General features: G+C 43.0%; 1 protein-coding gene and 1 long non-coding RNA gene across 2 annotated transcripts in view; one reads left to right on the top strand and one right to left on the bottom strand.

Moving 5' to 3' along the window:
- The window catches only part of LOC121712338 (SLAM family member 9-like), a 27,158-nt gene extending 24,625 nt beyond the window's left edge, over positions 1-2,533 (bottom strand). Inside the window, exon 1 of the mRNA XM_042096539.1 lies at positions 2,490-2,533. Within this exon, the coding sequence (XP_041952473.1) occupies positions 2,490-2,523 (34 nt within the window). The 5' untranslated portion in view covers positions 2,524-2,533. The remainder of the gene's footprint in view (positions 1-2,489) is intronic.
- The window catches only part of LOC121712549, a 15,971-nt gene extending 2,356 nt beyond the window's left edge, over positions 1-13,615 (top strand). Inside the window, exon 3 of the long non-coding RNA XR_006032633.1 lies at positions 13,603-13,615. This is a non-coding gene — a long non-coding RNA (uncharacterized LOC121712549). The remainder of the gene's footprint in view (positions 1-13,602) is intronic.
- Positions 13,616-23,880: the final 10,265 nt, after the last annotated feature.

The raw sequence follows: 23,880 nt of genomic DNA on the forward strand, positions 1-23,880 counted from the left end.
TTCCAGTTTCTTCCAGTAGCAGCAACTGGAATCCATGCATTTCCACTGAATTATTTTTGGAATCTGATCCCTTATCATAGCTGTTCATTCTTACTCGTTGCTCGACTTATCGTGACTAAATTCAAGATGGCTGCAAACGCTAAACTTCGTGAAGATACTGTCTGTATAAATCGTCTTGTAAGTAAACTACCAGTGCTTTTTCAAAGTTCTCAATGTCTCGTTTTAAATGTCAGGGCCCTCGGAAGTCTACCAATGAAGTGTGGAGATACATTGAGCCTCGTAAATGGGTGTAAAACAGTGATTTATTTGCATGGCTAGCCCGATGCCGAAGCACCACTATTGAAAAAGATGTTGGTAGCATCGGCTAACTAGCGCCAGATTTTGGAGTGCAGGGGACAAGCCGAGATGGGCTATGAGACATACGTTCACACTCGGTATCATGTTTCGATACACTTTAGGTCAATATCACACCGGAATTCTCCTTTAATGATTTGCAAACCCGGACCGCAAAAGAGTGTCAAATCGATGTTAATTGTTGGTCAGATTGATCAGTTTCCGTCAGACACCCAAAATTCAACATCGATGGCATGAGTGGTGGTTGGTCTCTCAAAGTAGAGAAGGTTTCCATCTTGGAAGGGTTATCATGCCATGGGCTAAAAGACTGTAGACTGACGGAAATGTAAGCTACAAAACGTAAAGTCATGCACAAGCCAACTAAGCTATAACCTATAGGCCTACGATAGGCTACTGGAACAGATAATTAGTTCATGTAGCTATACTGTTCCAAAATGTACCAGCAATGTAGGTAGGTAGTATAGCCTACAGGAATAAAATATTTCCAGCCCTGTTTATTTCATGTTGTTTCAGTTGTCCTACAGTGAAAACTGGTATAAATTACATTAATGTCTACGACAATCTGGGTAATTTAACTCTTTACACATAGGCTTCAGTATTTTTTGGTGCTGCTGTCAATTGAGCATTGTATAGTTTAAATGTAGCCTATTGCAGTGTTTCCCAAAGACTGGGTCGCGACCCACGTGTGGGTCACAGGAGATTTTATTTGGGTCGTCAGTACAATTTATGTTGTCTAATAGGCCTAATTTATACCACTTAGCCAGGAAAGCTATCAGTTTTCTATTAGGATAGTTTACCACAGTCACGGCCCCCTGTGCAATTGTGCATTTAGAATAGCTCTGAAACTGGGGGGCAAACACGTCGCACAGGGGACAGCGTGGACATCTCATTCGCAAAATGAAACATTTCTGTGCGGACCTCGCAGTTGCTGGGGGAGGGACATGAATCAGCCTAATCAGCTCTTCAACTTGACCGATTAAAATCTAGTCAACTAAAGCAGACATCCGTACGGACATGGCTATTCAATTTGCGGCTGTAGATAGTTTCGATTGTAGATGCACTCTTTAAAGTTAATATATTACCTATTACTATAGCAGCCTCTTCACATTCCTTATTATTTCGGATTTAAAACGCTCAACAGTGCATTATATTAGGCTAAAATTTAAATGGACATTTTAAACGCTATTATTTCCTCTCGTTTTCCGCCTCGCAAACTCTATACTGTAGGCTACAGTAAAGGCGCATTATCGTTTGACTATTGCGCAAAAGCCTCTTGTTCTGATATTTATTCATTTCACATTCTTACAACATAGCTTGTCACAACATCAATACACGGCCTTGGTATATGGCCTACAAACAAACGTTTAACTCCAGAGGAAAATGCGGATTCAACTTTCCAAATAAAGAAACCTCCACAAATAGGCGACAATATAACGACTTGAGTTACTTGCTATGTTTACAGAGGAATTGACGGTGTTATGGATCCATTTGTCTGCAACGCAACGTAGCCTACAACATCACTCTTTAGAAATACAGGAACAGCTTACTATGCTGAAGAGTGACGACTGCGTAGCATGCAAGAATACCCCCAAGAAAAGTTTGAGAACCTGTGGCCTAAAACAATATGGTTTCATGCAGGTTGCATGTTAGATCTGAAGTGAAATGGGTCGCGATGGTTTGTCATTTTTAAAAAGTGGGTCCCCAGAAAAGTTTGGGAAACACTGGCCTATTGAATAATTTGAAATGATACTTTGAATTCAAGCAGAAACTATTCTTTAACAATTGCTTGTATAGCCTACTTGAATATGGAGATCATGTGCTCCATGCCTACCTCTGATCAGTCAGAGTGAGGCCTACATCACTTTCAGTGCTCCATGACAGTTGAAAATATACATATTCAAGGGTAACGCAAATATTCTGTATTTAATTAGGTGTGCCCGACCAATTTGAGGGCCGCTTGGGCCAAATATGCCAGGGCCGACTTTTGGTCCCAGTCCGCCCCTGATGACATCAGGCTAAGAAGACTCACCAAATGAAGCAAATGACAAAGTTGTTTACACTTTTATGGCTGAAGTTTTAAAACTTTCATGACTGTGATGCAACACTATACAATGAAGAAATGTTTTACTCTTTACCTTTGTGAAGACTGAGGACTAGAAGAGGTATCATGACCACACAGGCTGCCATTGCTCATATGAACAGGTGAAGACAAAGAAGCAGAGAAGGAACAAAAAAGTTCTCATGACTGTCGCATGAGTTCGCATGACTGACCTCAGAGTTCCTGTGGTTATACGTAGGCCTATACAGGGGCGTGCAGAGACCTTTGAAAGGCTCAAATTAAAAAAAAAAAAAAAGGGCACATGGAACAAAATTTTTCCATGTTAACTTTATTTAAAACTTATTTTTGATTACAACCCAATAGAGAATACATAGGCTACATGCAAATTATATCAAAATAAAACGTCTTCCATTACACTGTATCCACAAAATAAAAATATAACATTTGCAAAAAGTGCAGCATGGAATCTTGCCTCATGCTACAACAAGTTAAACGCAAAAAATACTGGAACTTAAGTTTTACATTCCCTAGCCTATAAAGCTTTAATCATCTGAACCTGAGCTGGACATTTATTTTTTTTGCATTTAAATTCTAGCATTATGCTATTTCAATGATGATGGTGGGACAGGCTATTATATGGTTTAGCAATTTGCAAAGTACTGATAAACATTTAATACATTTTCATATGTATTCATTATGTATCAAGAAGAATGGGTGTAAATAGCAGACAAAGCTGTAACACATTTTTCTCATTTCTCTCCTTGGTTCTGAAAATTCAATAGGAGTGCATGTAGGCCTACTGTAGCCAGGGCACAGACAGATGGGTCTTTTCAGGCTATTGTCTACACAGAGATCATAGGCTATAAGGCTACATCTTATTGATTAAATTTAAAGCTAATTTTAATAGCCTAGAAATTTAGATGCACCCTAGGCAGCAAATATGTTATTGCCTAGTCTGGCTTGTCAGGCTATAATTTTAATGTTTATCACAGTGAACTACCACCATTAGCAAGCAAGCTGGTGTCTTGCAGATTCACGCGCTGTGCGTGTGGCCACTGAGTGAAATGACGCGTAGGCCTAATGTAGCCTACTGTAAACAGAGAACGACGCGTGGAGTTGGGTTAGTTAAACAACTACAGTAGCCTATGTTGTCGGCTTATGACGATTTAGAAAAGGTTTGCCTACTCTGTTTTATGAACTAGGTCTACTAACCTAAGCTACTATAACATAGTAACCTAAACAGAATATGTTATGAACGTTCAGCCTTAGATTTTCGAAGCTGCCAGGTTATTGAAATGGATGGCCCATGACATGGTTAAAACGGGTTTGATAGGCTACTTCATTAAACATGAAACAACGTTAAACGTTTTATTCTCTATCCCCCCCCCATGACAGTAAGGGATGGGTAGGAAATCAGTCCCTCCAGGATTTCGCGAGGATTTTTTGAGATTGTTGTGATCTAAAATGCCTGATTTCGCTTTTCAAAAAAAAATGTGATGGAAGTTGCGGTGTTTTTAGCTGTTTCTTGCGGAGAAATTGCAGGAGGAAGTGAAAATTGCAAATATAGTTGTGATTTTTTTTTTTAATTTAGGGCAATTAAGGTTAGTAAGACCAAAATCACACTGATCATCTTGATGCTTATTCAAAAAGGATAAGTAAAGGTAAACAGTAAGGATTACAGAAAATCAAAGTAGGCCTACTTTATTTGTGTAAATGCTTTGACTGGGGTAATTCACAAAGCAGTATAACCTTTCGTAGAACTGTCCAAAAAAGACAGTCACCTAAAGAGATGGCATCATGTCATATGTTTCAATACATTCATATATTTTGTAATTCATATTAAGTTAATATCTTTTTTAATAATTCATAGTCTGTGGCCTGCATAATTACTAATAGCCAAGTAAGTATCTAGTAATTAAGGTTTAGTCAGATTTTTTATTTTTTTTTGTTTTTTTTTATTTTTCGCATGCCCAAATTTCCGTCAATGATTCCCGGGACACTCAAAGACCGGGGTAGACGAAATTTGGTGGGCATGTAACCCCATATGGATAGCATGGAACCATCATTTTTCGTTTTGATCTGTAGCCCCCCCCGCTGGACTGCACCCCCCGAAAGGAGGGTAGGGCAGACACAGTTTTCTGTGAATATCTCGAGAACCGTAAGGTTTAGGAGGACCTTTTTTTTTTTTGTATGTTGATCTCAAGGGGCCATGTCAACCCATTCCATAACCACTCATTTCATGTAGCGCCACCTAGTTAAACACAAAAAAGTAAAAATGAGGTGTTGTAATCGCAGGTATCTGTGACCTAACATAGTCAAAACTGCATGAAATTGGAAGTGTAGGATCATTATGACACCCTCTGAATGCACGCCAAGTTTCGTGGAATTCCGCTCATGGGGGGCCACATAATAAATTAATTTATGTTACTATACACCAACTGGCCTGTAGGTGGCCGGAGACAGTTTTCTGTGAATATCTCGAGAACCGTAGGGCCTAGGAGGTCCACCTTTTTTTGTATCATGGTCTTAAGGGGGCATGTCAACCCATCCCATTACCACTTATTTCATGTATAGCGCCACCTAGTTAAAAATTAAAAAGCAAAAAATAAGGTGTTTTCATCACAATATCTCTGGCTGACATATTCAAAACTGCACGAAATTGAAAGTGTAGGATCATTATGACACCCTCCGAATGCATGCCAAGTTTTGTGAACTTTTGTTCATGGAGGGCCTTACAATAAAATAATGTATGTGTACATTTAGTGACCGTACACCAACAAGGATTCCTGGGACACTGAAAGACCGGGGTAGACGAAACTTGGTGGGCATGTAACCCCACATGGATAGCATAGAACCATCATTTTTCGTTTTGATCTGTAGCCCCCCCCGCTGTACTGGACCCCCCGAAAGGAGGGTAGGGCAGACACAGTTTTCTGTGAATATCTTGAGAACCGTAGGGCCTAGGATGACCAATTTTTTCAGTATGTTTGGGTCATGTTAACCCATTCCATGTGCACACATGTGCATAAACAGATACACACGCACACACATACATTCACAGTAATCATACTGTACGTATGACACATACTCACACAGTAGACATATGTACGCATGCATGCACATGCACAAACACACATACGCAGGCAAACACACAAGCACGCACACACACACACACACACACACACACACATAAACATAAACGTGTACATGCACACAATTCAAGAATTTCTCAGAATTATGAACAGGCAAGATGGGGGTGGGGTTGTATAAAATCAATTTTACATGTGAAATCTATGAACTAATCATGTTTTGGTACTTGTTGTCTAGCAGATACCAGTGAGAATTGAGTGTGGATAATGCAATTTAGTGAGACAGTTAGAATCATATAGGCCTTTCAGCGTGATTTATTTTTGTGGAAAAAATATTACAAAAATATTTTGTACCGCTCTGCGGTACATCTAGTTACATTTCTGAGTGGATTGGAAGGCTGGCATCTCACTGTGTTCGGCTACGAGTGTAAATCACTTTTTGCATAGTGCATTACGAAACGTGGATGCAATTGGGAATGTCTTCTATGCCATTAGTTAAAATAAATGTTAAAAAACCAACTCAAATGAAATCATTCTTGGATCATAGAAGAGGTAAATGTCTTGCAATTTTATTAATTTCTATGATTTTGGTAGCACTACCCACAAGCTAGCAAACATGACAAGCTAAAAGGACATCTCCAGGTAAACGTTTGCCAATGGGTTGCATAGCCTACTCGAATGTCAGTAGCCTAAACCAAGTAGGCCTTAATTAACTTACTTTCATAGCCTAGGTAGGTTAGCAACACCATGTTGAGAGATGTAAGTAAGCAGATCATTAACGTTAGCCTTCTATTTATTGTCATCAAAACTGCAGAGAAACGAACACGTTAGGGCAGTCTGGTGTCATATGTGTAAGATCCGACAAAGAGTCCAGAGAGATAGTGGTAGTAAACAAACTCTTTACTTAGAACTTGGCCAACATCATCACAGCATGTACAACTCAAGTGCCACCTCCAGTTCCCCGGTTACTCACATCCCGTTACCTATTAGTCTAGCCTTGCGAGAGCCCCCCCCCAATTAAGGACTCACCAAAGAGCATGCACCTAAACATAAATCTCAATACATTACACTCCTTTCCCCCAGTCAACAAAATCAGCCAAGTGGCGTGGAGGGTGACGGTCTCTTGCCGGACGCTGTAGAGGGGTAGTGGGTTCGGGAATCGTCACAAGACCAGAGGGGTCTTCAACAGACCTGCTGGTCTCGGGTTGTGGTGTTTCAGCTGAGGTAGACTCAAGCAGCCCATCCTCAGGTGACTGCTGTCCAGGAACGATGGATTCTCCAGCGACCACATCCGTTCCTGAAATCACTCTACCCCGCAGCTGATCCACGTGGCGTCTGTGCATCTGTCCGTCAGGAGTCTGCACTCTATATGAAACTGGGCCCGTAGGTTCTACTATCACACCAGGGATCCATTTGTGTCCCCCAGTGTAGCTCCTCATGTTCACCGTGTCCTGTGGCCTGAAGCATCTATTTGGGCCTTGAAGTTTTCCTGCACTCACTTCCTGCTTGTGGTGCATCTCATTCTCATAGTCAGGATGAATGCGATCAAGGGCAGTGGTGAGACGCCGGTTCATGAGAAGTTCGGCAGGGCTCTTTCCTGTCGCTGAGTTGGGAGTGACATGCTGTGACCGCAGGAACCTAGCCAGGCGTGTCTGCCAGTCACCGACAGTGATCCTAGACAGGGCCTCCTTGGTTGTCTGGACCATACGTTCTGCTTGGCCATTTGAACGAGGATGGTAAGGGGCCGTCGTCACTGGTCTGATGCCATTCCGCCTGGCAAACTCTTTGAATTCTTCTGATGTGAAGGCCGCACCATTGTCAGAAACAATGACGTCTGGCAACCCGTGAGTTGCGAAGAGGAGTCTCAAGGTGCTGATCACTGCAGAGGATGACATTGAACTCACCATGGCAACCTCTAACCATTTAGAGTGTGAGTCCACAATTATGAGAAATGTCTTCCCTTGGAATGGACCCGCAAAGTCAATATGTAACCGTGACCATTTCTTAGTTGTCCACTCCCAAGGGTGTAGCTGTGCTGTTGGTGGTGCATGACGGGATCTCTGGCAGGTTTTACAGGATTTTACTGTCTGCTCGATCGCTGAATCCATGCCCGGCCACCAGGCATAACTCCTCCCCAGACCCTTCATATGCACAATGCCTGGGTGTGCATCATGCAGCATGGCTAGTATCTCCTCCCTTACCAGGCTGGGAATAACCACACGACTTCCCCACAATAGGCAGTCCTTGTGTGCGGACAGTTCATGGCGCCGGGTAACAAATGGCTTGAAACGGCTGTCAGGTGTGTCCATTGGCCAGTCATGCAGGACAGAACTGGATCCTTCCGAGTAAGTACAGCAATGTGTTTTGCATTCAGTGGGGCTTCAGGTGCCATTTCCAGTAAGAGTACCTCCATGGGGGGTGGAGTCTCACGAATGGCAGTGGGCAGTGGTAAGCGGCTAAGGGCATCAGCATTCGCCAGCTGTTTGCCAGGGCGGTAGCACAGCTCGTAATCATAGGCCCCAAGAAGCACACTCCAGCGAAGCAAGCGTGGGGACAGGACAGGTGGCATAGGCTTAGAGTGGTGTAGCAGGCCCAACAGCGGTTTGTGGTCAGTAAAGACCAGTGGTGGAATGTAACGAAGTACAAATACTTCGTTACTGTACTTAAGTAAATTTTCCACGTATTTGTACTTTACTTAAGTAAAATTTATAGTGCATACTTTTGACTTTTACTTCGTTACACTTTACAGCAATTACCTGTACTTTTACTCCGCTACATTTCTACAACACCATCGTTCCTTTTTACGATACATTTTATGATCAGTTTTTTTTCTCTCTCTGACAAACACGTTTGTTTTACCGAGGGGTTGCTACCAAAGATTCTGGAGCGCTACGAAGTTACAGGCTATGCCCATGCTTCTGTCACACGTCTGATCATTTGCGGCACAAATGAATGGTAGACTATTAATGAACCGGTGGCCGGAAAAAACATAACATTTTCCAGATTAGGAAATATTCCTTAATTGTGTGTGATTAAATAAAGATGCATAGCCTACAATTGGGGGGTAGTAACGTGAGCGCTCATTCAATGTCTATGCGTCTGCGCAAGTGAAACTGAACTTAATCATAAAGACACCTTTCTCAGCAACTTTTCTGTTCAATCAGCATAATTGGCATTACGATCCACCCGACGTTTCCCTTGTCTACCCCGTTAAACTTCAGGCTCTCGTGTTTTGCTGAATGATATTACTCAGATCACCCTAGTAGATAACCAGAATTACAGTCTCTAGAATTGTAGGTCAGAATGTAAACTGGGCCACAGATGGGAAGCACAATTGCATTAACTTAAAACTATCTAGTCGAGTATAACGTAAAACTAGCTTAATTAAAATGCCACAGCCCATACTGATTTTTCCTTTTAGAATATAGATATTAAGAGAATAAATCATTATGCAAATACTTTTACTTTTAATACTTAAAGTACATTTAAAAGCAGGTACTTTTTACTTTTACTTAAGTAGGGTTGTCATTGTGGTACTTTTACTTTTACTAAAGTAAATATTTCTCTGTGTATTTGTACTTTTACTTAAGTACTGAGGTTCAGTACTTCCTCCACCACTGGTAAAGACCACAAAGTGGCGACCAGCGAGGTACTGGTGGAATTTCTTAACTGCGAAGATGACTGCCAAGGCCTCCTTATCTATTTGGGCATAATTTCTTTCTGTGGAGGATATTGTCCTTGAGGCAAAGCAGATGGGAGCCTCCCGGCCATCAGATTCCATATGGAAGAGTAGCGCCCCCAATCCATAAGGCGAAGCGTCACAAACAACCGCTAATGGCTTTGTCTCATCATAGTGCACGTGCCATCAGCAGTTGTTTAGCAGCAGTATAAGCCTTTTCATGTGAGTCAGACCACTGCCAGGGTGCAGACTGATCCAGGAGGCGATGCAGTGGTTCCAGGATGGTGGCCTTGTTTGGCAAAAAGCAGCTGTAAAAATTGAGTAGGCCTAGGAATGATTGAAGCTCTGTTTTGTTCCGGGGCGAGGGCGCCTTCTGAATGGCCTCAACTTTCTCCATAGTCGGCTAAAAATTCAACTTGGCTGGCAGCGAACACACTTTTCTCCTTCTGCAGCCGCAATCCTGCTTCTGCAAATCGTTCCAGCACTGCACGAAGACGTTCATTGTGCTGGTCCACAGTCTTACCAGCTATTAAGACATCATCCAGGTACGGTTGCACCCCTGGTATACCAGCGAGGAGGGTATCCATAAAACGCTGGAAGATGGACACAGCTGTCGAAACTCCAAACTGCAGGCGGCGGGCCCGAAACAGCCCACGATGGGTGTTTATCGTGAGAAGTTCTGCAGCCTCGTCGTCCAGCACCAGCTGCTGGTAAGCTTGTTTGAGGTCCAATTTACTGAAGATAACTCCCCCTGCCAATCTGGAGAACAGTTCAGCTATCGTAGGAATGGGGTAAACATCAGGCTGCACCACTGTATTTACTGTGCAGCGATAGTCACCGCAAATTCTTAAGCTGCCATCTTTTTTAACTACTGGGACGATGGGTGTGGCCCACTTCGAGTGTCGCACTGGTTCAAAAATACCTTGAGCTACTAGCTTGTCAAGCTCCTCGTCTAGCTTTGGCCGCAGGGCAAAAGGCACGGAGCGTGCTTTAAAAAACGTAGGTGATGCTGTCGTATCAATATCAATGGCAATTGGAGGGGTACGTGAGGCTCCGAGGTCCTGAAAAAGTTCTGCATATTCCGTTAGGATGGGCTCCACGGATTGCAGGCATACTTGGTGCACCCCTAACACGGAAATGCCCAGTGCATCAAACCAGTCTCTGCCCAGTAGACTTGCCCCCTAACCTTGAACAATAATCAGGGCTAAGGACCTGCGATTACCCTGATACTGCACCTCCACAAAAATTTTCCCCTTAACTTGTAGTTGTGCTTGTGACCATTGTTTAAGCACACTACTGTCCTTGAGCAGCAAAGGCGGCTGGGTAGGCCACAAGGTGTTGTAACTGCCCTCACTGATCAAGGAGCATGCGGCTCCAGAGTCCACCTCCATAACATGTGCCTTGTTATTCAGGATCACAGTGGCTTGATATGGTTTTTTTATGTGAGCATAAGGCTGCCTGCCCATGGTATAAATGTCATATTCCTCGTCTTGTTGCCTAACAGCGTGTGTGTGTTGTTCCGATTGAGAAACTGTGTCCGAAGAATCTGCTGATGTGACCTCCCTACTCTTCTTAAAACAAACACGAGCAATGTGTCCCCTTTTCTTGCAATAGTGGCATACTGCAGAGGCACATTTGCAATGTTGTTGGTTGTGTGTGCCTCCACAACGAAAACATGGCTTTGCACCCCCTTCTGCTGCTGTTTGTTTTATTTTGAAGATGGGTGGACTGTGTGCAGTCTGATAAACTTCTGCTGACTGTGGTTGTGCACTTTGGTTCGGCTGGAGTATACGTGCATTTAATGTGGCCGTCTCAGCAGCAAGGGCTTTCTCCTCGGCGATTTTGAATGTGAGGTCCTTTTCAGCCAGCAGGCGGCGCAATGTACTGAAAGTTTGCGGAGTTCAGCAATGTAGCTGGAGATGCTTTGGCCTTGCTTCTGTTTGCAATTGTGAAACTGAAAACGTTGAACAATTTGTGATGGAGGAGGACTGTAGTGACGTTTCAAGGCTATTACGAGGTTTGCATAGGTGACGGCTGTAGGAAGGCGGGGGCGACCACCGAACGTTGTGTGGAATATGTTGCAGCCCCACAGACGCTAAGCAGAATAGCGCGTCGTTTCTCCTCCTCCGCTACGTCGTTAGCCAGGAAAAAACATTCTAATCGCTCAATATACTCTTCAATGGAATTGCCAGAGCCTTCATCAAACTCTTCTATACGACCCAGCGTGGTCATGGTGATTGTCGTTACTCACAGATTGATGCCGGACTGTAGACTATCAAAGGCTGCTGATTGGCCAACATCATCACAGCATGTACAACTCAAGTGCCACCTCCAGTTCCCCGGTTAAAACATAACCTCACATCCCATTACCTATTAGTCTAGCCTCGCGAGAGCCCCCCCCCCTAATTAAGGACTCACCAGAGCGCATGCACCTAAACATAAATCTCAATACATTACAATATGCAGAAGTAAGTGTGGCATCTGGCTCAATATTCTGCGCGAGAGACTGTTGTGGTAGGTGAAATTTCACGGGGAAACTACGATGATTGGTCAAATTTGCGAAAAAGTTGCGGTGTTTGGACAAAATTGCGAGTGCATTGGTAAGTGACGAAAACAATCGTCTTCGTGAACAGCTGTGCACTAGGCCAGGGGTCCCCAACCTTTTATGTACCATGGACCAGTTTGATTCCCATTTTTTTTTCACGGACCGGTGGGGGGGTTCGGGGTTTCCATGTTCCGTGTTGTGCATGCATTACTTGAAAAGAACTAGCTCCAGTTATGTATGAACAGTGAAGGTAACGAACTCTTAAAAATGTGAAAAATGTGAACTTGAAGAAGTGAAAATATGAACTATGACAATTGAACAACTTGAAGTTACATCTATCATGTGTGAACATGCTTAACAAAATATGGTAACAAAACATGGGAACTAAACGTGCATTACGAATATAATCAGTGGGAGCCCTGTGCTTGTTTCCCTGCAACGAGAAGGTTCCACCTGGGGGTGATGGAAGACAGTGACACCCTCAGTGTGTTTGAAATGTCCAGTCGATTGCGCAATTTGGTCTTAGTTGCAGTCATTGCCGAAAACCTGGCCTCGCATATACGTGGTGGGAAATGGTAGCAACGTTTTCAGCGCTTTTACGGGATATTCTGCTTTGGTTTTCATCCAAAAACCCGCCAGAGAGGTTTCCTCATAGCCTACACACTCTTAAGACCACCGTCATTTGCAATTTCGATCAACTGCTCTTCCTCCTGCACTGACAAGTTAGGACTATTCAGGATATTGACAAATGGGTTGTGGACCCACTCATTGGTTTGCTGTGGATCTTTGGAGGATGGGAAGTAACGTTCAAACTCATTTGAAAGCGCAACAAGGTGATCGCACACCAGCTGTGAGAGAAAGGGCCCTGCCTCAGTCTCTCCCAAAACCCCCACTACTGTTTGGAACATATCAAATACACCCCGATCCACTCGTTGTACCCACAAATCAAGCTTGGCTTTAAATGCGACTTTATCTGCCAGTTTAAAGACAGTCGTCATTCTCCCCTGCAGCGACAGGTTGAAGTCATTAAGCAACCCGAATATGTCACACAGGTAAGCGAGTTTTGACACCCAGCCCTCATCACTAAAATATGCAGCTAACGGTGACTTTTTTTCTGTAAGAAATCTCTGCAGCGGCTCTCGCAACTCAAACACTCTGGCCAGTGACCTGCAACCAACCAACTTGGATAGCGTACCATGGTGACCCATTCACCCTCTCTAACAACCAGGGGCGGACTGGGACCAAATGTCGGCCCTGGCATATTTGGCCCAAGCGGCCCTCAAATTGGTCGGGCACGCCTAATTAAATACAGAATCTTTGCGTTACCCTTGAATATGTATATTTTCAACTGTCATGGAGCACTGAAAGTGATGTAGGCCTCACTCTGACTGATCAGAGGTAGGCATGGAGCACATGATCTCCATATTCAAGTAGGCTATACAAGCAATTGTTAAAGAGTTTCTGCTTTAATTCACAGCATCATTTCAAATTATTCAATAGGCCAGTGTTTCCCAAACTTTTTTTCTGGGGACCCACTTTTTAAAAATGACAAACCATCGCGACCCATTTCACTTCAGATCTAACATGCAACCTGCATGCAACCATATTGTTTTAGGCCACAGGTTCTCAAACTTTTCTCGGGGGTATTCTTGCATGCTACGCAGTTGTCACTCTTCAGCATAGTAAGCTGTTCCTGTATTTCTAAAGAGTGATGTTGTAGGCTACGTTGCGTTGCAGACAAATGGATCCATAACACCAATTCCTCTGTAAACATAGCAAGTAACTCAAGTCGTTATATTGTCGCCTATTTGTGGAGGTTTCTTTATTTGGAAAGTTGAATCCGCATTTTCCTCTGGAGTTAAACGTTTGTTTGTAGGCCATATACCAAGGCCGTGTATTTGTCAGGACCCACAGAGACAGACAAGACGTCAAGCAGAGTGAGATTTATTTACAGGCATCATAGGCATCAGAACATCACAGGCAAAATCCAGGGTTTTCACGAAAACATGGCCTACTGGCAAAAGTTCAGAAGTGTCATACCACACGCTGAGAACACAGGAGATCCAAAAGGCAAACTTAGGCGATTCAGCTTCAATAGCAGTTCAGAACAGATTTCAAGGAACAGAGTGACCTGGAGTTCTGTAGCATCCGATGATGAGGCCAGAGACAGAGTGCTGGGTGAATGGAGATTAAGTAGTCTGTGGTTCAATGAAGTGCAGGTGAAAGTGATCACCAATCAGGAGGGAAGAGAATGAGCAGTGGAGACTGATTGGTTGGGGTGAGTAACTAATAAGCAGGGGAGAGTGAACGGGCAGGTGTGGTTAAGTTGGACTGATTGCTCGTTTGGGAACCTGGCCTGGCTGTGACAGTATTGATGTTGTGACAAGCTATGTTGTAAGAATGTGAAATGAATAAATATCAGAACAAGAGGCTTTTACGCAATAGTCAAACGATAATGCGCCTTTACTGTAGCCTACAGTATAGAGTTTGCGAGGTGGAAAACGAGAGGAAATAATAGCGTTTAAAATGTCCATTTAAATTGTAGCTTAATATAATGCACTGTTGAGCGTTTTAAATCCGAAATAATAAGGAATGTGAGGAGGTTGCTATAGTAATACGTAATATATTAACTTTAAAGAGTGCATCTACAATCGAAACTATCTACAGCCGCAAATTGAATAGCCATGTCCGTACGGATGTCTGCTTTAGTTGACTAGATTTTAATCGGTCAAGTTGAAGAGCTGATTAGGCTGATTCATGTCCCTCCCCCAGCAACTGCGAGGTCTGCACAGAAATGTTTCATTTTGCGAATGAGATGTCCACGCTGTCCCCTGTGCGACGTGTTTGCCCCCCAGTTTCAGAGCTATTCTAAATGCACAATTGCACAGGGGGCCGTGACTGTGGTAAACTATCCTAATAGAAAACTGATAGCTTTCCTGGCTAAGTGGTATAAATTAGGCCTATTAGACAACATAAATTGTACTGACGACCCAAATAAAATCTCCTGTGACCCACCCGTGGGTCGCGACCCAGTCTTTGGGAAACACTGCAATAGGCTACATTTAAACTATACAATGCTCAATTGACAGCAGCACCAAAAAATATTGAAGCCTATGTGTAAAGAGTTAAATTACCCAGATTGTCGTAGACATTAATGTAATTTATACCAGTTATCACTGTAGGACAACTAAAACAACATGAAATAAACAGGGCTGGAAATATTTTATTCCTGTAGGCTATACTACCTACCTACATTGCTGGTACATTTTGGAACAGTATAGCTACATGAACTAATTATCTGTTCCAGTAGCCTATCGTATAGGTTATAGCTTAGTTGGCTTGTGCATGACTTTACGTTTAGCTTACATTTCCGTCAGTCTACAGTCTTTTAGCCCATGGCATGATAACCCTTCCAAGATAGAAACCTTCTCTACTTTGAGAGACCAACCACCACTCATGCCATCGATGTTGAATTTTGGGTGTCTGACGGAAACTGATCAATCTGACCAACAATTAACATCGATTTGACACTCTTTTGCTGTCCGGGTTTGCAAATCATTAATTTAGAACATTTAAGTTGCGCTATTTGTTATTGTAATCACAGCACGGCCTTACTATGTTATCATTACCATATCATTACATTATCGCAATTAATAAGTCATCATAATCATCATCGTCAGCATGGCATGTCACACATAGCCTACCTGCTCCACCAGTGAGTGAGTTCTTATCAAGTAGCCTCAATAGGCTCGCACTCTCCACCACCTGCTCACTGTCCCTCTGCTCTGTATGCTTGCTTACATCCTCGTTCAAACTCAACGAACTTCAACATGTTACTGACATGCTAGCCTACTTGCAATATTGTATTTTTGAATCTTCTACATTGGTGTTAATTTTGCACAATTGTGACTACCGGCACCCGCCGCAATTTCGTGTAGGCAACTTCGATTAACTTTTGATGCGCTCACAGAATCCTGGCTCTGAGCCAAAATGGGAGGGGTGGGGCCTGACGTGAGCTGTTATTGGATCAGTCCAGTGTCAATAGAAATGTAACCAATGGGCCGCTGATTGTCCTTCCTTTGGGCCGATCGTTGGCCAAAATAATAATTATATATATAGCCTATTCTATCGGCCCAAAAGGTGCGTCGGCCCGCCGGGAAAATGCTCGGTATGCCAGATGGCCAGTCCGCCCATGCTAACAACTGTGCCTCGATATCCTCTGACATATCATCAATTCGCCTATGGACAGTGCTTGCAGAAAGCGGTACCTGAACTATTTTTTTAGCTGCAGCCTCCCCAAGGAGTTCACTTCACATGCCTTTACCAGCAGGCAGAATTAACTCTTCCCCAATAGTAAAGGGCTTCTAGATTTAGCAATCCGACTAGCCACTATGAGGCTTTTAGCGCAGCCACGTTCACCGATGTGGTTGCTTTACGCACTAGTTTTTTGTCCTTCTTGCTCGCGCTTCTTACGCTCAAAGAACTCAAGGGGTTTGTCTTTAAGTGTAGGATGCTTGGACTCTAGATGTCGAATTAGCTTTGTTGGTTTCATTGCTTCGTTTGACAACTTATCGCCAAATACCACACATAAAGGACTTGGTGCATGCGAGTCACCGGTCTCTGCGAAACCATATTTTAAATATGACTCGTCATATTTCGTATTGAATGACCCCTTCTTTTTCTTTGAGGTATCTGGCTCACCATCGTCAGTGGGTATTATTGCGAATGAGTTTTAGTTTGCATGCATTTTTTTTTAAACTCTTGTCGTAGGCTACGGCCCAGTTGCGGCCCGGTGGTTGGGGACCGCTGCACTAGGCTACTTTGTTAGCTTTTTTAAAAGAGAGAATACGCTCATCCCTATGCAAGGGGTAATTAATGTAATTATAGTTCGCCTTTTATTTGTGAATTTATTTAATGTAGCCTAGACTATTTAGTGTTATTTCTTCCCCAAGCTCATAAAATAAATTTGGGTCGCACATAAATTGACAGGGTCGGTCGGAAACCGGAACCCAAGATTTTTTTTTTTATGCCCAAGTGACCTTACCGTGCTCCCAAACGTCTCCTGCAGCACTGTGCCTGCGTGCACCTTCTGAGAGTTCACTGAATTTCTAATTTCACAAACTATTAATGAGACATTTTAGCGAATGTTCACGTTGGAACTAGCGGAAGTATTACACATTTTTAAAAGTAAAAAACGGGTCTTGTCAAAAGGGCACTTGGACATCAAAAGGGCAGGTGCTAGAGCCCATGTAGCCCCCCTTCTCTGCACATGCCTGGGCCTATAGCCTACTATCATACTGAGTCAAGTTCCTGTGGTTACATAAACATACAACTGTTTTGACAAGACGGAGTGAAGTTGCTTTCTGTAGCTCATTTTAGTCAACCAGTGACTGGGCTGTGTACAAAAGGTGTGTGCAAAGTACTCATGACAATTAAGCTCATAAGAAAGTATTCAAAAGTTGTGGATTTGTGTGTCAGTTTGTTGTATTGGCTAATATTCTTTGAGAACTGAATTCTGCACTAGGCCTATGTACAAGACAGATGTCTACAGCAAAATAGCCGAAGAAACACAATGCAAATTCTGGCAAGAAGCAAATGACAGAAGTCTTTATGACCCCATTATGTCTGTATAATGTTGTCAAAAAAGTGAATGTTTTGACAATAAAAAGAGGCAATTCTATGCTACGCTTTACTTTACTTGAAGGTCAAGGGCTTGGAGAAACAATATGAACTACACATAGCCCACCATTGTTTGCATGAGCAAAGAAGAGCGGAAAAAAGAAGAAGATTTCCTGTGGCCATCTCTCTCATCATCCTATTGTCAAGGGAAGTTTATTTCTGTAGCACATTTCAGTCTGACAGTCAGGGTTCTAAATTAACACCCGCCAACCTGCCAAATGCGCGTTAAATTAATTTTGGCCGGTGTTAATAAAAAGTTACTAACCAGTTTGGCCGGTGATGCATGTGTTACGAGTCCAAGAATGACACTGTGGTCTGGTGTAACACATTTAATTAAAAGTCTGTTGGGAATACAAAAAGATGTGACAGTTCATCAGCACACTTCTACACGTAACTTACTTGACAACTCTTGTTCTGTCGTCAGCTATTTACACATTACTATTGCTAAGTATCACAACCTTTAGTTAATGTATAACCCAATCACACATTGGGTTTCAGAAGAACATTGTAACAGATATTTTGAATATGCAATTAAATTCCATGTCTCGCATAAGCAGTAATAATGTAACATATTATACAATTATACCACCAACAAGTAAGTATACTATGCGTATGTAGCAGAAATCATCTAACATCTAACATCTAAGAAACCATGTAACAGGTAAGTATTTGGGAAGGTGTGTATGTGTGTGTGTGTGTGTGTGTAACGGCTCCAATTGTGTCTGTGCTCGCGCGCGTGTGTGTACAACATTCTCACTGAATAACCTTAGCCTATGTTCTATTCATGTTGCTAGATTTCTTTCTTCAAATTCCCAGTGTGGAGATAACAGATAATAATTCTCTGTGTGTGTGTGTGTGTAACGGCGCCAAATGTGTCTGTGCTCGCGTGCGTGTGTGTACAACATTCTCACTGAACAACCTTAGCCTATGTTCTATTCATGTTTTCATGTCATAGATTTCTTTCTTCAAATTCCCAGTGTGGAGATAACAGATAATAATTCCTAACATCAATACCGCCGAAATAATGTGACACTTAAACAATAGAGGACAATCATGTCTTGATGCCTTCCTTCAGAACCACATAGAGTGTAATAACCTCTATAGTAATGCAATAACCTCTATCGCGATTAGCGTTAGCTAACATACATTCACTCATTGGGACTGACGCTGACACAAACTTGGAGCTAATACACAAAATGATACCTTCAGTATTTACTTTTAGCCTATTTTTCATAACAGTAAACCTCATACATTACATACACAGCATTCATTTTTGAACTGTATTATTCCTCTAGCTGACAAGCTTTCGTATAATGTAACAAACATACTCAGTGGCTTTGCCGATAACCGTTAACTGACCGCGCGCCACTGTACCAGAAGAAGCTAGTTAAAACTCACAAGGTAGGGTATTGGTGTGTTATTGGCTGCATGAACAGTGAGGGTTTCTTCCCCTAGAAGTTCTTTGATGGGTCGAATGGTTGTATGAGGGAGGTGCTGCTGTCGCCAACGGTCATTTATTACACTGGACTGAGCCCCTGTGTCCCACAATGCTTCAATTGGATGGTTGTCCAGGTAGCAGCTGACCATGCATCGTCTGACTAGCTGTGATTGGTGTTGGGGTGATAGATATTGGACACTAAACTGATTAGAAGTATGTCAGCTAATAATGAACTAACCTCACTTTCTTCCTGAGCTTCCTCTTTTTCATCCAGCACACTTTCGGCCATTTTGATGAGCGACCTCTGGGTCCTGCTGCGGGGTTCTCCTCTGTCCAGTCCGTCACATTTCAGATACATGCAGACTTCAGAAAGGTCCTTCTCCCCCAGCTGCCAGAGTGCTTCACTTACTTTATCTCGAAGATACTGGATGTCTCCCATTGTCTCACTCCAGGTTCGTCTCCGTATGAAAGGGGTGATGTTACTTGCTAACTACTCCTCCTGGCTGGCTCGCCAAAATATGTTACTGTGCCGTAATGCTACGTCGGCTGCACGCAGTTTGCAGTGAAACCAGCGCGAGAGACCATGGAAACGAACGAAGCGTCTACCAGAAAACACAAGGAATTAGAAGAACGAACGGAGCCAGAGCAGGGAGCATAGACTGAAAGAGGAGGGAGTTAGCCGGTAAAGTAAAGTAAAAAGTACCTAACACATGTACATAACACAAATACATAATGCATTACGAAATATTAATGCAATTAACGCATTGTGTTTACCTATTTCCTTTGTGGGGGGCTGATGTCATGTAACGGAGGCTGCAAAACCTGAAGCAGCTAGATCGTTTATTTTATTGTCTATGGAGTTAGCTGAAGATGGAACTTGAGGAGCTTGTAGGCGAAAATTTTCATTTTTAAAAAGTTGCCTGATCAGTTATCACCACCACCACACGCATCACGCACTGTGAGGGCACCAAGAGACAGAGGAGGGACCAACATTTAGCCAATAAATAGTAGCTGTACTGCAAACTGTTTTTCACTCTTGTTAGAGAAAGTATACGATGTCAACATGCACCTACAGCATGTTACATAAAGATGATACTTTTCAGGTCCTCTCTATAAAGATCCAACCTGAACATAGGCCCTATGCTACTCCATTTAATTGAGAATGCGTCTGAGTGCGCAGGAGAGGGAGAGAAAACGAGTGGCAGGTTCTAGCTGGCTTGTCATTGTTGATGATAATTGATATCTCCTTTTTATTAAGTTAAGATTAAACTAAATGTGGCAGTGGTTGGGACAGACTTATGGGGGCGAGTAAAGGAATGAAGCAGGGGATGAGGATATTGATAGAGAAATAGATAGATGAGATCCCAAACATGAAATGAAGTGTTTGCACTTTCCGTTGCTGAAAACGAGCACACAAGAACAAGCTCACCTAGTTATTGAGAGGTCATACTTTCACCAGTCTAATGCGATGATGCTCTAAAACCACTAGATGGACCTCTTGTGCCTATTAGAGTATAGTGATATACTCAGCCACAGGTTTAGTGATTCTGAAACACAAACACAGAAATTCTTTCCAGTGTGTTTCATTTCCTTTCAGTTTATCTGACCATCAGTCATTAGTCTGACTCAATGACTGTATTGAGTCATTAGTCTGACAGAACATGTCAGTGTCAGGGAATCCTAATGGAGAAACCTCATACTGGGGGCTATCTGCAAAATCTCCTCAACAGGTTATAACTGGGGAGCGATCAATCATTCATCTGTCTGACTAGAGCAGAGCTGCTGCAGATGCTGCAGAGTCCAGGCACACAGACTATTACTAGATGATCAACCCAAGGTTTACTGTTTCCTTTGGAGGAACACACACACACACACACACACACACTAATGGCAGAATTAACGCCTTTGTGCATAGTGACAAAGAGAGGATAAAAATGCCAGTGAGCACCTCTGCCTGCTCTTTGTGACATTCTGCTGGACTGACAGCTTTTCTTTGAAGTTATACCTTAAGTTATTTGGGATGGCCATCAATGTTCGCCTCTCCTGCCTGTTATCATTTCCATTCATTTAGCCACCATACCAACCTCTGCCCATGATTAAATCCTCACAAAAAAAATCATAAATTCAAGACAGTGGCAAATGCACTTTTTGTTATTTGTAGTGTTACATTTAGAAAGCATATTTCCCATGGTGCCAGTTGGTATACACTTGATGCATATGCTTGTAGAAGATATAGTAGATTTTTGATAAATACCATGGTTATAGTGCCACCATTGGCCACCCTCTTGGATCCACCCTTGCTCTGCAGGCAAGGAAGCACATATGAAAACAAAAAGGCATAATTTGCTGACTTGTGCATCATTCAGAATCTTCAGTCATGGGAAGTCGCATGAAATTACGCTGAACCAGTGTGCCGCCACATCTGAGTTTCAAATGTTGGACACAGAATAAAGATATTTGTCCCTACTAAAGAGTGCAATACGTTCAAACATTGCCGAATCTAGAATGGGGCTGGGGGTCTTCTGCCCCACCTAATTTATCAACATTATTTTGTAGCTTTTTGAATCTGCCAACCCCATGGAGGACCAGACATGACTTTAAATAAAGAAATGCCAGTGTTGTCAGTGTTAGTGTCAATGTGATGTCAGTGTTTCCCCCTGCATGCATTCAGCAGTGGCAAACCTAGATATTATTTTTTTTGTTCAATTTTTTACCAATAATGTAACCTTCTGTAAATGAAAAATTTGAAAATGAACACAAAAGATGAATCTGTTGATGGTTAGGCTATGTCATGTTTGTAAGTCTCATTCTGTTCATTTCTTTCTACAAAACTCGCCAGAAGTCCTCATTTAACGAGTCATTTTTCAAAAAATTCTTCCGGGGGTGCATGCCGCCAGACACCCCTATCTTAACTCAACTTTCTCAACTTGAACTGTGACTAAAATCAACTTATCAACTTTCTGTGACTAAAATCTCCGCTGCTGGAAAAATGTCTAGGAGAAAAATGTCTTTGGGTTACCAAATCGAAGCCTATGTGATGTTTACTAGGAAAATGGTCCACCCAAAAATTATATTTGCCCCCTCAATCTGAGTAGTCTAGATCCGGGCCTGCGTTCAAAGGTATTGGGAGACAGAGGGCAAGATGTAAAGCTGTTGAGTGTGGTTTAGGTATTGAGAGACTAGATGGCGCCAGCTTATCACATTTTTCTCATTCTGTATCCTCTCTCTTGTTTTGTTTCTGCAAGCCAAGACGATGACAATCTTACAAACTGGGACATAGAATATAGTCCCTTGTGGAACTCTCATTAGCATTTCTCAGATTAGATGTGATCGAAACATCGATAGATAGAAAGAGTGCATCTTAAGTCATCTTTGTATTCTACCATCAAGTTAAGCTTGAAGTAGAAAGAAAAAACAGCTTCTCAATTTGCAGAGAATGACAAACCAACTATGAGTGATTGCAGTGTAATAATGAGTGATTCTTTTATTTGTACTTTTTTATTTTTGCAATTGACAGGAGATCGTTTTATCTGTTAATGCGATACACAGCCAGGCTCGGCTCGCGGTGGTCTCGTTTTACGTTTAATAACAGCTTGTGAGCCCGCGGCAGAACCGAAGCCATCCTCGGCTAATCAGAACCGCCTGTGCGATCCGACATTGATCTATTCTTAACGTTTAACAGAGGAAGGGTTTGATCGCCTGTAATTTGGGGTGAAACGGTTGTGTGGAAAAATGACGTCAGCCAGCCGGGCCTGACTGAGTCGTACGGGTGCCCGGCATAACGCGTCTGTTTTATGCATCGACAAACTACGCCCCCTCCTGTTTCACAGCACACAGGGTGCACCGGGTCCTGGAGTGTGTGTGTGTGTGTGTGTGTGTGTGTGTGTGTGTGTGTGTGTGTGTGTGTGTCTGTGTGTCTGTGTGTGTTTGAAGACAACCCAACATTTAATTGCTTTCTTGATTGTGTTTGTGTGTGTATTACAGAGCGTGTGTATTACAGTGTGTTTTGTTGTTTAGTGTATATGCATGTTTGGGATCCAACAGTGGTATTGAATTGTGGATGAGAGTCATCTGATCATGTGTGTGTGTGTGTGTGTGTGCGCGTGCGTGTGTGTGTGTGTGTGTGTGTGTGTGTGTGTGTGTGCGCGCGCGCGCGCGTGCCTGTGTGTGTGTGTGGGCACATGTGTGTGTATGTGTGTGTGTGCGCGTGTGTGTGTGTGCGTGTGCTCGTGCATGGCATTGGGTGTTTGCATGTGTTTATATTCCTTCTTGTGTAAGTGCTTATGTGCATCACACTCTTTGTATGTGTGTGCACACAGGCGTCTTACCCATGTGTGTGTGTGTGTGCGCGTGTGTGTGTGTGCGTGTGCGTGTGCTCGTGCATGGCATTGGGTGTTTGCATGTGTTTATATTCCTTCTTGTGTAAGTGCTTATGTGCATCACACTCTTTGTATGTGTGTGCACACAGGCGTCTTACCCATGTGTGTGTGTGTGTGTGTGAAACAGACGGTTTCCATTACCAGACGCTAGGCTCAGTGAGTGCCAGACCACAAACCTCCTGTCTCCATCTTACCCCACCCTCTCTCTCTCTTTCTTTCTTTCTTTCCTTCTTTCTGTCTCTCTCTCTTTCTGTCTCTCTATCAGTCCCACTCTGTCTCTCATTCGCTTTTTCAATCTCATTCCCACTTCTCTCCCTCTTACACTCCCCCCCATCCTTTTTCAATCACCCTCATTCTCGTTCTTTCTCCCTTTCTCCGACTCTCTCTCTGTCTTTCACAGACTAAAAGGCACTCATCGGTGGCTGGATGGGGAGAGGGGCCTATGATTTGATATGGCGACAGACACAGTGGGCTTCGACAGAGACCAAGAGAGAAGAATGTGTGTTTTTTAAAGACACTGAGCAGGGCAGAGAGAGGGAGAGTTAATTAAAAAGAACAGAGAAAGCGAGAGGAAGTTGAAGGAAGACCTAAGAAGGAGAGAGAGAGAGAGTGTAAGGGTGAGAGAGGGCGAGGGTTGGTTTTTCAGTACGTGCGGTTG

This window comes from Alosa sapidissima, chromosome 1 (assembly GCF_018492685.1).
Source record: "Alosa sapidissima isolate fAloSap1 chromosome 1, fAloSap1.pri, whole genome shotgun sequence".
Lineage (NCBI taxonomy): Eukaryota > Metazoa > Chordata > Actinopteri > Clupeiformes > Clupeidae > Alosa > Alosa sapidissima.